Source organism: Squalius cephalus (genome assembly GCF_949319135.1).
Source record: "Squalius cephalus genome assembly, chromosome: 14".
Taxonomy (NCBI): domain Eukaryota; kingdom Metazoa; phylum Chordata; class Actinopteri; order Cypriniformes; family Leuciscidae; genus Squalius; species Squalius cephalus.
The window spans coordinates 36,695,884-36,711,603 of record NC_137135.1 but is presented as its reverse complement, the minus strand read 5'-3'; the positions used below and the strand labels follow the sequence as shown (position 1 = coordinate 36,711,603).

The following is a 15,720-nucleotide window of genomic DNA, read 5'->3' as shown; positions in this document are numbered from 1 at the left end:
TAGTAACTGGTGGCCTCAAGATACTAACTCGTGGCCTCAAGATAGTAACTGGTGGCCTCAAGATAGTAACTGGTGGCCTCAAGATACTAACTCGTGGCCTCAAGATAGCAACTCGTGGCCTCAAGATACTAACTCGTGGCCTCAAGATACTAACTCGTGGCTTCAAGATACTAACTCGTGGCCTCAAGATACTAACTCGTGGCCTCAAGATACTAACTCGTGGCCTCAAGATACTAACTCGTGGCTTCAAGATACTAACTCGTGGCCTCAAGATAGCAACTCGTGGCCTCAAGATAGTAACTCGTGGCGTCAAGATAGTAACTCGTGGCCTCAAGATAGTAACTCGTGGCCCTCAAGATAGTATTTCGTGGGCGTGGCCTCAAGATAGTAACTCATGGCCTCAAGATAGTAACTCGTGGCCTCAAGATAGTAACTTGTGGTCTCAAGATAGTAACAAAATCTTGAGGCCACGAGTTACTATCCTGAGGCCACAAGATAGTTATAATACATTTTTTTTGACAAAGTGGGACTTGGGGGGGCTCCGTACTAATCAAATCTTGGTTGAACTTTTGCACCAGCACACACACACACACACACGCACACACGCACACACACACACACGCACACACGCACACACACACACACACAATCTTGATGTGTTTGGAGCCATCAATAGCAACCATCAGATTTTTTATTGGTCAAGAAATTGCACTTAATATGACTTGTTCTGAATGTTGTTCTTTTACCTTGAACAGACATCTCAACCGTTTGGTAGAGCACTGTATCTAAAATACTGTAGGATCTAATTTAAAAAAAAATATTGATTGTTGTTATTGTTATCATAATTGAATAAAAAATGCAAAGAAATAATTTTTCCTTTGCTTTTTTCATGGTGCGTACCTTAAAGGGTTAAAGGGATAGTTCACCCAAAAATGAAAATTCTGTCAGTAATTACTCTCCCTCATGTTGTTCCAACCGCGTAAGACATTCGTTCATCTTCGGAACACAAATTAAGATATTTTTGATTAAATCTGAGAGCTGGATCACTCCTCCATAGGCTTCTAAGTGATTGAAACTTTCTGGCCCAGAAAAGTTATTAAAGACATTGTTAATAATATAGTCCAAGTGACTACAGTGGCTCAACCTTAAGTTTATCAAGCGACGAGAATACTTTTTGTGCGCAAAAACAAACAAAAATAACGACTTTATTCCACTTTTCATTTCCTTCTCTCTGGGCCTCTAGTTGGTTCACGTAGTGTTTAGCGCGTCTGTGTTGTACGTCACCACGTATCACACATGACCAGCGTCGGCCAATAGTGAGCCTACGTGGTGACGTGCAACACAGACGCGCTACGCTTAAACACTACGCGAAAAGACACGAGGCCCGAGAGAACAAAAAGTATTCTCGTCACTTTATAAACTTAAGATTGAGCCACTGTAGTCACTTATTACTAATTACTGACAGAATTTTCATTTTTGGGTGAACTATCCCTTTAAGTCTGATTTGACTTTGTTTCAGTTATTATAAAAGTTTTTTGGGTTCCCTCATATAACTGAGGCCCGTCTGAGTGAGATCAAGCATTCATATTTATTTACTATGATGCTTTTATACAAAGCAGCCTTTATTGAATTACATTTGATCAGTTCATGTAATGCATGGTCTATGCCTTCTGAAATCATATGCGCTTTATGCAAATCCAAGTCATTATTTACTGATGATTGTGTCATTTTCAACATTTAAGAGGATGATGTCATTGGTCTTGTGACCATTTGTTTCATAAAAGTGTGGATGTGACTTCCTTTTCTGATTTCATGTATTAAGCAGCTCGTGATAATAGTTTATCACTAGAAACATTTAAATTACCCGTTAAACATGAAATAATTATTCACTAATTTCTGTTATTAAGAGTTCTTTAAAATGAAGCCAATAATTCTATATAGAACCCCTGACTGTCACTGACGAACTAGAAAGACTTTTAGAACAAAAACCAGACTGACACTTTAAAAAATTAAAATTAAGATTAAGATTAAAGGTGTCTCTTGAACCCTGATGGAGGGAGTGTTTGGTCCTCAGAAGCGTCTGATTACACACCACACGTCTGACCCAAACGTCCTCACACACACACATGGACAGAGAGCAGAGGACGAGACGAGTTTGGAACGGGAATTGTCAGGCAGATTGTGGGAATCAGACGGATAAAGACTTCACAACGTTCCAGAGAGAATCCAGGGTGTGTGCAAAACAGTGTCAAATAACTTTCTGAAACCATCCTGAAAGATTCTCTCGTAAAAACGTCTGACGAACACACACACTTTTACCTTTTGACTTTAATAAACTCGACCGGGTTGCTTCTGAAGGGACGTTTTTATAAGGTTCACACACTTCATGAGCAATACGCTTTTATGATGTCTGACATTACAGAAGAGGGATTTTAGGTCTGATTGATGCATTAAGTGACTTTAAATTATGCATTTTTCATTTTTATGTTGCAAGCATTAAAATCGCAGTGTTAAAAATAAATTCAAAGCGTTGAAGAGAATCGATGTGACCAGCATCAGTTTTGTAGAGTAGAACAGATTCAAAATCGTTACACTTTGAATTGAAATCATACGTTGGAGGATATGAATATATTTTCCATCCAACACACATAAAATTTGATCAAATTCATGATTGTTAAATCTTCAAACCACAGAAAAAAATGCACCCGCCGCTACAGTTTTAAAGTAGCCCGATTTCACTTGAAAACCGCAGCTTTGGCATCGATGTGACACTGGTTTCTGGAATGTGTGATTGTTTATTCACAGTGATTTCCTGTAAGTGTGTGTGAATTCAGCTGTGTTACTGTTGTAAACAAAACCCCTCAGGAGCGCATGCAGCGTTCAGGAGCTTTTAATCACTTTCTATAACCTTTCTCATTTTAAATCATAACTATTAGCTTTAAATGCGTCTCTTTGTCCGTCACATTTCTTAATCGCCAAAAAGTGTTAAAACAGAATTTCTCTATTTTGGGGAAAAATCCATTTTGTCACCGGTTCCGGAAGTAAAAACTCTATTGATTTTGAAGGATAACTCATAAACCTTTAAAGACAGCCCTATTGTGAGCTAAGAGGATGTTAATTGATGGTATTTGATTCTGCTGAAGCTGTCAGCCCACATCATTTCAACTTATATTTAAAATAAACATGTTTAAAAGCAGAATTCGTGGTGAAAATTACACCAAGAGCAACACGCTCCAAAATAGCTTTTAGCTCCGCCCACTTCCGTGAAGCACTGCGAATTTAATGTCGAATGTCGATCTCTCGACGCGCTCAAAATACTGAAACATTTGTATATACATATGCATATTTTCTGTAAACTTAAAATATGTTTTCATACATATAATCAACGTTCACAAACGAGTAGTTTTATATTCTCATTTTAAATCAATTATGCTGTTCGCAATGCGTCATGGGATTGTAGTTCTTTCCCTCACTAAAGCCGTTAAGTTCACAGTCTTTGTCTTTTTGTTCAATTTTCAAAATGTTTTGCTTAAACTCAAAATGTGTAATGTTATGATTCTCCTCGTAGCTGATTGGCTTGGTTTATGGCTAATGATTCTTTACAAAGACTATTTTAAAATCCCTAAAATGGATTAATCAGCAGAAGTTATTACTGATATCTTTAATGAAAATCCTGTGTTGTTGAACTAATGTGGTTCAAACCACATAGATTGTGTGACCATATCCTAAGGTGTTAAGTCACGCTTGTGTTTTTCTGTCTTGCATCAGGGCTTCATTTCGTCCAAACCCTCAAATGTTTCATTCAATTCATACAGATTCATTTCTGTCCACAAAAGGAGCTGTTCATGACTAAATTCCTTCAATGTCATCCTTCAATTCAACCTGATTTTAGCACATCAAAACTGAAATGAAAACGGAGTATTTTTAAATAAATATTTTTTTTATTCTGTTATTGGCTTTTACACGTATAAATCAGACATTATGTTATAGTTTTATCAAAATAGTGGAAAATACTGATGTTACATAAGTAACAAATGTAAAAAATAAGAAGTTCAATCTTCCGCTGAAAGTAGGAACCTCATTTCCAGCATATGAAAAATATCCATAAAAACGCTGATGAACCTTTAAGTTAATAAACAGTAAAAAAGTAGAAACAGTACATTTTTAAAAACATAGAGCAAAATAAAACAACAAAAAAACACATATCAACAGAGAACATTGACTTCCAAAGAGCTTCATTATTAATACAAAATGTACACAAGTTCATAGTCTCGTAGCAGATGGGCATTGCGTTAGACGGGTCAAGTGTGTTTGTACGAATCCTGCAATACACCAATACAAACAACCATAGAAAGTCATAGTGTCCGTGCTCCCAAACGTAAATCCTCAAATATCCAGAAGGCAGAGGCCTGATTAATCTCATATCTGGAGGTTGTGTTGTTTTAGACGGCAGCCAGTTATTCAGGATGAGAAACACCCGTTCTTGGCGGACGGTTCCAGAGCTTTTCTTTCTCTTTTGGCCGGAGCACGAAGAACCGGAGCCAAATATGGCCCTGCTCTTCACACCGAGCTCATGGATCTGATTCCTAGAGGTCGAGGCACTAACACACAGGAAAATCAGCCAATTGGACGGAGCCCAGAGTCACTGAAGGTCACAACGACCCCTCATTATGACCAACTTTATTTGTGCATTTGGATCTCAGTCGGAACAGACAGACAGACGGACCAGATCTGATTGATTTCATATGTGTGTCTGTGGTAGTGTCTTCCTCTTCCACCCTGTGTGTGTGTGTTTTATACTAGGGGTTGCACAGCTATTCATTTACTCGTCAGATGATCACCGTTTACCTTAACATAAATGACTCACAATACAGCATCCAGCATGGAAAATGCAACATTTAGATAATCTCAGTTGTACACAGCACCAAGTGGGGTTCACTCACAATGCGCAAAGAGCCCTGGGTTGACTTTATTAGACTAAATTACAAAAACAATTGGCCAATACTGTACAAAGATAATGGCATGCAAATAAACTGAAATGCACCTTTGCATGTTACACAATTTGTCAACTGAGACCCAACACATGAACGAATGTCAGAATGAGACGACGAGTCTGTGCAACCCCTAGTGTGCGCACTTGCTCGACTAAATACAGTTTAAAGCCCAGATTTGTCCATTTGCATTTTTTAACTATGGACACTAGCAGTGTTGACACTCTGTGTTGGGTGTTCGGTGCACGTCTTTCAAAATCAGTGCTCTGCCTTGCTGCATTTAAGTTCGTCTTAATCAAATATCTCGATCAGTATTATGTTTCATCACAGCTCCTGACTCCAGTCTCAGATGCGTTTCTCATACGTACTGCTCGGCTTCGCCCTCGTTCAGGATCGTGATGGAGCCGTCGCCGCTCTTCATTTCGATATCTTTAGCAGCAGAGTTCTCGGGTAGCAGTGCTAAGTCTTTAAAAACGTCCACGTAGTGGGTGAACCCCGGACCCCAGTTCAGTAGGTTGTCCCAGTTGAAGTTGTTGGACCCTTGGCCCAGTTTGTGGGGTAAAGTGTGGTGCTGATACTCCGAGAGTGTGTTGTGACCGCTGGCCGGTCCTCCTTCGGCACGTCGACTGGAGTATCGCCTCGGTCGGAGCCTCCCTCCGTGGTCCTCGTCATCAGCGTCCGATTCGTTGACCTGGGAAAGCTTAGGCATGCGAGAACTGTAGGACACGGGTTTCTCCCGGTCATACTCCATCTCCGAGCACGTAAAGGAGTCATGGGAGTCGCTCTCGGAGGAGGATTCTGGAGCGGGGATGCCATCCGCAGGGTTTCGGACACGTGAGAGCGGTCGACGGCAGTCTTCCTCAGATGAAGAGCGCCCGTGATCCGCGCTACAGATGCTAGGGTTCCTGGGTCGAGGTGTGTTGAGGCGTTCCACCTCTTCTATGGACAACCCTACAGGTGGGCCGCTTTCCAATGGGATTTGCTCGATGGGTTGCTTCAGGCGGCTCCCGGGACGAGATCCGTGACCGGCCATGGTTTGAGGACTCTTGCTGCGCCGACCCAAACGTGTGGCGTAGTTGAACATACCAGGTTGGCACACTTCGCCGTGGAAGTCGAGAGGGCTTCCGTCACGCCTTGCCAAGTTGAGTTCCCGAGTGGGAGTGTTGCGATAGAAGGAGGATGGCTTGGTAAAGGGAGCCGGGCTGTGGCGGGACAAGGGATTGGGCGTAGGACAAGCTGAATGGCTGAGCGGGGTCGAGCGGAGCCCTTGGGTGTAGCTCGGCTGGTAGGTGTAGCTAGTAGTAGCACCCAACGGAAGAGGCGACTGACGGGCAAATCCCAGAGGACTGTGGCGCTGAATGGAAAACTTGGGAGTGTGGCTTCGGAAGTGTTTGTAGTGTTGGATGATGTCCGCATCTGATGGAGCAATGCTGCTGGCGTTGTCGATGTCGTAGTGCTCCATGTCTGCCTCCGGACCTGCGCACGGGGCGCTGGGAATGGTTTCGTTGTTGTGCGGAATATCGGTTTCGTCGTAGATCAAGTAAGGGTTTTCCCGCTCAATGATATCAGGTTTGGGGTTTCCTTCAGGCTGTTTCCGGACCGTCATGTCGTCTCCGTAGGGCGGGATGTTATCCGGATCATCAAACGCCACATTCTCACTGCCTTTCTTCTTCTTTTTCTTCTTCTTTTTCTCTGTTTTCTTCTCATCTTTTGGCACTTTGGTTTTCTTACGGCCCTTGCAGTGGTTGCAAAGTATGAGACTTAAAACAACCAGCGCTAAGACGGTCGCGCAGCTGCCCACGATCGCAGGAACCGCCCAGATTGGCAGAACCATCTCTTCGGTGGTGGCGCTTGGACTACAGGTGAATCCTCCATTTGCTCCCAGTTTGCACTCCGTTCCCTGTGGACACCGGACTCCCAGACAGGCCACCAGGCTCTCGCACACTCTTCCCGTGTATAACTCCTCACATGTGCAGGTGAAGCCTCCACGGACACCGGGAACGCAGCTTCCACCGTGTTGGCAAGGGTTCGAGGTGCAGTCGCCCGGCGGGACACACTGGTAGGTGTACCATTGGTTCACGCACATCAACCCATCCCAGCATGGACTGCTATCGCATAGATTTGGGCCACGGCAGCCGATCTTCACAGAGGGATCAGTCTTGGAGATGGAAACGGTCCCGTGATCACCGCTGAAGGGGAGCATCTCTCCGTTATATTTCACATAGGCATAACACCCATCAAAACCTAGAAAAAAAGAGAGGAACATTAACTCAAATAAACTCAGAAATGGTTAGAGTATATTTTTAAATGTACTGGTAACACTTCATCTCGATAGTCCACTTTAGACATTCTTCTAACTATAAGTAACTTTTCAACTGCATGTCAACAAACTCTTAGAGTATTAGTAGACTGTCTGCTTAATATCTGCTAACACTTTATTTTGATGCTTCCCCCAACAGATTATAATGTAAGTATCTTGGCAACTACAAGTCAACTTATTCTACTAACCCAGACCCTAACACCTAACCATAACCTACTATATTCTACTAATACTCTAATGAGAGTTAGCTGACATGTAGTTGAAAAGTTACTTATAGTTAGTAGAATGTCTTAAGTGGACTATCGAAATAAAGTGGAACTGATGTACTTGCCACTAAACGGCTACTAAATGATCAAAAAAATACTAATTATTATTTATAAAGCACAATTAAAACAAGGTAATTTTGACCAATGTGCTGTACAATCACACAATTAAATTACACAAATAAAATGTGCTTTCAAACCAACAATGACTAGCAACATCTGTTAAGAGCCTCTTGCCAATTAGCCTACTGAACAAAACGCTAATTCACGTAAATGTAATTTCAGGTTTCCTTTAAAATAACATAAAGAAGGAGCCAGTCTAAGATGGAGAGGTAGATTATTCCAGCGCTTTGGAGCTGCTACTGCAAATGCCCGATCACCCCTTAATTTCAATCTGGTCCTTGGAATGTCTAGGATCATCTGATTTGCTGATTTGAGAGACAATGTACAATATAACAATATAACATTTTATATACAAAAATCAATAATTTAAGATCAGTTCTGTACTGCAGAGGCAACCAATGAAGTGAGGCTAAAACTGGCGTTACATGCTGTTTTTTACGAGTACCTGCTAAAAGTCTAGCAGCCGCGTTTGGAACCAATTGAAGACGTAATTGTTTGATTTTTGGACAAAATACGCTGCAAATTGCACAAGATTGTACGCTGCGAGTCATTCTGCGGGAGACTAGCGCTTCCACAACATGACAAAGAAATAAGACTGACTTAAAGAAATGGATATTGCTTAGTTTAACGCTATACAGGGAGACATTTTGTTTGGGTTTCTGATCGCTGTAGCATAGGCCATCATAGAACAACATTCCCCCCTGGGAAACACATCAACAAATGTCGTTTTTACATCAGGAGGAAGAGAAACAGACTCTTCTCCTCAACATAAGTATCCTGCAAGCCAAAAAACGCAACCTTTTAAGACTACGCCATCTGGGAAAAATCTTGATGTCACTGATTCAGACCTGCACTATCATGTTGCCTAACAACGAACAGTCAACAATGTAAATTGATGTTTATTGAATTTATGCCCCATTCAAACCGAAAACATTTGGTTCTGTTTATTAAAGGGGGAAAGCATATTGGCCCAATTCTATTTTTCATTCTCTCTCTTTCAGCCATTGAATCCAGAAACGGCATGACTTTACGTGGACAAAATATGTTTATCCTAAGATAATTTTATTTGATATTTTGATTTATTCCAGTAAAAAAAGTAGGTTACAACCCAACAGCTCAATTTGACCACATATGAACAAATAGCAGGTGATCTGTTTGCTCCTGAAACCTCTGAGACAGACACAAATGAATCAATAGTTGACCAAATTAATGTGGATAGCAGATCAGATTATGTTCAAATAAAGTTTTAGATTTTTTAATCTTTGTCAATTTGAGCACAGTTTGAGACATTGAGAGAAACTATAGACACTTACTGGGTCTTTTTCTCAGGGAAAAACATCTGAGAAGGAGACTTTAGCAAAACAGTTGAGATTTTCAAGAGGCTTTCCTACGAGACCTCACTGAGACCTTTTACACAGCCGTCTGGAGCTCTAATAAAGATTCCAGTCTTATCGCAGGCTAAACGTCGTGTCTTTTCTCTCTGTGAGTGTCTGAAGTGTTTTTAATGGACAGTAGTTCTGCCCTGTGCAAGTCCTGCAGAGGAAAGTTCAGACATTTTTTCCTGTTGGCAGTCCTCTGTCTAACCTAGTTAGCACACAAACACACACACTTTCTCTGAACTTTCTCCTGTCACTTTCACTCGCAGAGGAAAAACACTCCAGAGTTTTGATTCATGCAGAAAATCTGCGGGACCGTGCCAAACTATGACGCATCCGCTGCCTGCGAGTCGGACATTTCTCACTGCTAAATTTGTTTAGTTCGTAATTAACATGGAATTATGTCATTGTCATTTCTGCAGATTAAAATATGAACATTTTATTGTAAGCTGCTTACAGTACATATATTACTGGGATTATTGGTTGTTTGGTGTTTTAATGCCATAATGCTATTTTCATGGCAAGTAAGAGGTTGAAATTCTATAAAAGAGCAATTTAAAACCTATATGCATTATTTTTTAAATTTGCTTTGGATAAAATGGTTGACTCAAATGGTGAAAATCCAGCGTTTAATGTTGTTTATGTGTCTATGTGGTGTTTTTAATATGCTTTAAGACAAGCCATGTGTAAGTTCATAAGTCGACACCATTGACAGTCTCAAAAACACGCTTTGAAATCGCTGGTGTTTCTGACGTCACAAACTACCTTGTAACCAATCAGATCAACGTGTGATCGTCAACCAGTGAGTGAGTGGAGGCGGGGCTCATTTGCATATTCATAGAACCACGCATACTAAATGAGGCAAGGGTGTCGAGTTTCAAGATTCATTCAAGATATTTTAAGGCATGAAGAATTTTTTTTCCAGGAAAAAACGTTTAAATATGTCATTTTGGTGATCAAAGATGAGTTTTAAGGGATAAAATGATTGACTACAGGGGGACTTTAAGAGATACTACGAAGTGTTTTGCTCTGTAATGATACTTAAGGCATTAATATATATAAATATAAGAGGTTCTCTAGAGTGTGGACTGATGGGAACTGACCCGGGCTGGTTTTCTGCTGTGTGGGTCGGGCTGGGACGCCACCGAGAGACAGTGTGTGCACGTCGATCCCGCCGAAGTCCTGCGTATTGTGCAGAATGACTTTGGAGCTGGACTGGTCGATCCGCAGAACGGTGGATGATCCGTTTCTCTGAAGCAACAGTGTGTGCCACTGACCGTCAGACAAAACCACATCTCCCACAATCCTCTCCACCTTCCCGGCGACTCCGGCGTCAGACACGTACTGGAGAAGTCCATTCTTCAGCTGAGACAGAGAGAGAGTCGATGAATGCAATTTCAATACAATTCAACTCACATTTTTTTGTATAGCGCTTTTATTTGTATATTATTTGAATATTTCAGACAGAAAGCAGGAGGATGTGTCTCTCTGTTCCAAACTCAGGTTTAACTAAACAGATCAAAATGTATTTTAATAATGAATTATTATTATTTTGCCTTTTTTTCCCCACTGAGCTCATCACAGTGCATTCTGGGATTGCCTTCTCACTAAAACACACATGCAATTTAGAGAAACTTATTAGACAAAAATAAGTGATCTTAGTAAGCAGTGTTGTTATTGAAAACTAAAACTACTAAAACTTTTTTGGGGGAAATAAAGCTGAAGTAAAACAAAATACAAATATTAGATGGATAAATGTTGGCTTGGTAACGAACCAGAACTAAGTTCTAAAATGACTAAAACTAAAAGATAACTAGATAAAAGATAACTAGAGGTATTAAAAAAAGGGAGAGAAGCCCACACACAAGAAAATTATTAGCAATTAAACTAAACTAAATACACTCATTTAAATAAGTTCAAACTGAGGCTCTAAAATGACTAAAACTGAAAAGAATTAAAGATAAATCCACAAGGTTTTGTAACAGAGCTACGTTTCTGTCATGTGATAATCTGATGGATTCATTACTGAAATGGAAAAATAATCTTGTTCGAAAAACGAAGACATGACAGAGAAGAACTGCAGCGGAGAGGAAAACTGATTTAAAGACCTACAAAATCTGGAAATGGAAAATCCGTCCTGCCAAACCTGAGATGTGCGACACCGTGCTGTGATTTATACGGTGAGTGTGTGTTTGTGTCCTTGTGTTTGTGTGTGTTTGAGTAGTAGCTCTCGGTGGCCTCGCGATTCAGATGCAGTGAGAGAGGAGGGCGAGCGAGTTCAGCTGGCCGACAGCCACACACACTCTTACTAGGAGTGTAAATCAGACAGTTCACCACGATACCATATAATCTGTGACCCTGGACCACAAAACCAGTCACAAGAGTCAATTTTTTGCATTTATACATCATCTGAAAGCTGAATAAATAAGCGTTCCATTGATGTATGGTTTGTTAGGATAGGACAATATTTGGCTGAAATACGACTATTGTAAATCTGGAATCTGAGGGAGCAAACATTGAAACATTGAGAAAATCTCCTTTAAAGTTGTTCATTTATGTTGGCGATTGTGCAGCATTCACTCACAGAAATACATGTTTTATATATTTACAGTAGGAAATTTACAAAATATCTTCATGGAACATGATCTTTACTTAATATCCTCATGATTTTTGGCATAAAAGAAAAATGGATAATTTTGACCCATACAATGTATTGTTGGATATTGCCACAGATAAACCCGTGCGACTCGAGACTGGAGACGTGATCCAGGGTCATACATAGATTCTCTCAGCCAGCGATATGATATTTGACGATACCTCAAAAAATTCTGCGATCCGATTACGATCCGATTCGATTCAGGGCTATATCGAATGATTTAACGATATTTAGATATTTTGTGCCAAGTTTACACACCAAGTTACATTTTTATTAACTCACAAATGCAAACAAAATAAATGACATGAACGTTGCACTCCCTCTCCCAATTCAGACATTTACAACAGAAGAGTTCATTTGTTCATTTGCAAAAATAGAGTCTGTTCTTGTTCATTTTTATAAATCATGTTTCTTTATTATTGCGCATTCCAAGTAATATCAATCAAACTGCAGCTGGGTTGTTTTGATTAAGTAATAATAAGAAAAAAAATACAGGTAACTTACAAAATTAAAGTTAATTTAAAGTATGTTTATATATATATATATCCCTTTACTATAAAAATTGTATTACTATAATTATTAAAATTATTTTATTAAAAATATTATTACTATAAAAATATTTATAATAAAAAAAAAATATATATAGGCCTATATATATATATATATATATATACTGTATATATATATATATATATATATATATATATATGTTTTTTTTTTATATTATAATTTTTTTAGTAAAAGCAGATAACTCCAACAGTAGTTTTTTTTTTTGGCAAAAACCAAAGTATGGTGAGTAAATGGAAATGCGTTGACGGATGTTACGTGAGGATGTGGAGAGTGTCAAAATAAAGGTATAATAATAAAGGTAATATCGATATTTCATGTGATATGTTTGATCAATGCATGGATCTATATCGGTGTGTTGTTCCACTGCTAACTCTTACCCTGACGCTGGTGTAGTTGTAGCTCTCCTGAGCGTGCACAAGCGTTCCAGATCCGCTACGCGTGCGAAACTTCAGCTCCAGACTGCTGTATTCCTGGACGGGACGGCCCGGGTCCCGCAGCGCTCGAGCCAACAACACATCCCTCTTATGACTCTGACTCAAACCGTAGTCCAAACGCCCGGAACCATCCAGAGAGAGAGCCGTATCTGCCGTGATGTCTGAGAGATGCACACACTCCAGTCAAGACCTTCATTTATACAGCGCTTTAACAATATAGAGTTTCACAGCGGCTTTACAGTGATAACAGGAGATTACAGTAACAGAGAGTGTTTCGGCTTTACAGCAGATCTAGAATACAGTTATTGTCCAGATAAAGTTAGTTTTGATTGATTCACTTCCGTTGTAAAGATCATTAGTTATTAACTCAGGAGCCGCTAACACGACACCATTCTAACAAGGTGCAAGTTTTGAATTATGTTATCATCTCCGTGTAAAATTCAAAAACGTGAATCTGTGAAAACGGTGATGGCATGCACATGCATATTATCATCATGGATCCATTTGCTTGTCTGTACATATCCGACACTAACATATATATATATATATATATATATATATATATATATATATATATAATCACCTATTAATTGTCATTTAAGTGAAATTACTGAACTTAAATATCCAAGCTTGATAAAAATGATCATTCTAGAAGAAAATTTCAGATGGCACTTTAGAGGCTTTTGCATCTGAACTCTTCATATATATATATATATATATATATATATATATATATATATATATATATATATATATATATTATATCCATCTTTATCCGCATACATACAGTACACTCACATAAAGTGAAGCACAGATTGCTATATAGCAAATCTCAACTGCGTGATTCATCGCAAAATCAAATTATATTATAATCCAGCTCTAATCTTCTAAATGTGACTGAAGAAAATCAGGGTCATCAATCAAAATACACACTGTAAGCAATCAGCCAGGAAATATTTGATGTTTAATACACAGTTATGTACACCAGGTGTTTGGAAAAAGATTAGATTAGATTAGATTCGTTTTTTTTTTTTTTTTTTTTTGATTTTCAGAAACCAAACAGCACGATTGTGACTTTGGTCTGTTCTCACTTTATCATGTCAGATTTAGTTAGGACACAGTGAACATCAGGGATCTATTTTGCTTCTCTGGCAAATGGAAAATGCACATTATTAAGTGGATATTCAAATGAGTTATGTTTTGGTGAAGACACGCTTTTTAAAATATTACCACAGGTGAATAGGGTAAAAATGTAACTAATAGATATCATTATACTTTCCCCAGCTGATTAATCACAGTACATTAAGACAATTGTTTTTTATTACATGTTTTCTAAAACGTTATGTTCATATATGCAAATTATGCATTATCAATTAAATATGCACTCATTTGCATACATTTCCAGAAGATTAATCTGACCATTGGATAAAGCCAGATTCAAAACTCTTGTTGGATTTTGTTGACATATTAGAGTTAAATGTTTTTACAGAAGGGATTTTGTATTTCTCTTTTTATCACTCTATAAATCAGAAAATACTGTCAACAACTGAAAAAAACCCCCACATTTTCACTGTTTTTAGGAATAAATTGTTCTATAAATCAGTGTGAATGATATATGAACAAATCCCTCAGTAAAAACCTTCTGATTATAGATATGAATACAATTGTAAGTTTTGGTATATATAAGTCCTGCTGAAGTGGAGAAAAAAACTTTAAAGATATGAATTGTAATCGAAATCGAAAGATGCAAAAAAAAGATAAAGTGCAATAAAATAAACACTTAATGTACACTCAGTGTATTTTGGACACGTTCTTTCCACTAGACTGAAAGAAGGATGGATGTTATGGAGGCAAAATGGAGCAAAAACTCAATATTGACCAATGCGTGAAATATTTATATACCAGATTATACCCCAAAACTCACATTTCTCACAGATGGGTCCGGTGAAACCCTCCGTACACTGGCACTGCTGCCATGACCACATGTCCAGACACGTACCGCCGTGTCTACAGGGCTCGGACACACACACACCCTCCAACCTGGGACATCTGTGGACGAAACACACACAAAACCCTTCAGCGGGGAACATCTCAGCAACACAAGAGTCCACGACTCCAACATTAGCATATATGCAAAAGAGTTTCACTGATTTCAAAGCAACAGACACCTGAAATGAAATCAACACTATTCAAACTGCTCCAGAAAATTCACACACAGCGCTAAAAAAAAAAGACTTCAGCCAGATAGAGACAGCTTTCATTTCACATTCACAGAACTCCAGCGAGTTGAATGTGTGTGTGTGTGTGTGTGTGTGTGTGTGTGTGTGTGTGTGTTTGGTGACGGACCTGTCTAGGATGCCATGTGAAGCCAGAGCTTGAGACGGTTCCAGCGGGCGTCCGTTGACAGCGAACTCCATGATGCATCCAACGAAGTCGTGTGTGTCCACCTGACCTTTCCGATGCAGGAGCGCTTCGATCGAGCGAACGCCCCCGACAGACACACGGTTCGGCTGAACATCCAGAATCCTGACACACGAGACAACATTATCAGACAGCGCAAGTGATATATACTATATATATATATATATATATATATATATATATATATATATTAGAGGTGTACACTGCAAAAAATGCTTTTCTTACTTAGTATTTTTTTCTTGTTTCCAGTACAAATATAAAAAAAAAATCTTAAATCAAGATGCATTTACTAAAGTAGTAAAATGCCATAAGATATTATGTCTTGTCTTCTGGGGAAATAAATCAAAATTAAGTGAGTTTTTGCTTAAAACAAGCAAAATGATCTGCCAGTGGGGTAAGAGAAATAATCTTGTTTCTGTTTGAATTAACATTACCCCATTGCCAGATAATTTTGCCTGTTTTAAGCAACAACTCACTTAATTTTGATTAATTCCCCCGGAAAACAAGACAGAGTTAGATCTTTTCGGATCAAGAAAACAATTTTACTCATCTAGTAAAAGCATCTT

At 39.1% G+C, this 15,720-nt stretch overlaps 1 protein-coding gene across 1 annotated transcript in view; it reads right to left on the bottom strand.

Annotated features, from left to right (window-relative positions):
- Nucleotides 1-3,932: 3,932 nt before the first annotated feature.
- The window catches only part of fat4 (FAT atypical cadherin 4), a 97,642-nt gene continuing 85,854 nt past the window's right edge, over nt 3,933-15,720 (bottom strand). Inside the window, exons 13-17 of the mRNA XM_079892261.1 lie at nt 15,080-15,259; nt 14,658-14,782; nt 12,677-12,894; nt 10,177-10,438; nt 3,933-7,235 (exon numbers count right to left, since the gene is read on the bottom strand). Coding sequence (XP_079748387.1) covers nt 5,350-7,235; nt 10,177-10,438; nt 12,677-12,894; nt 14,658-14,782; nt 15,080-15,259 — 2,671 coding nt within the window. The 3' untranslated portion in view covers nt 3,933-5,349. The remainder of the gene's footprint in view (nt 7,236-10,176; nt 10,439-12,676; nt 12,895-14,657; nt 14,783-15,079; nt 15,260-15,720) is intronic.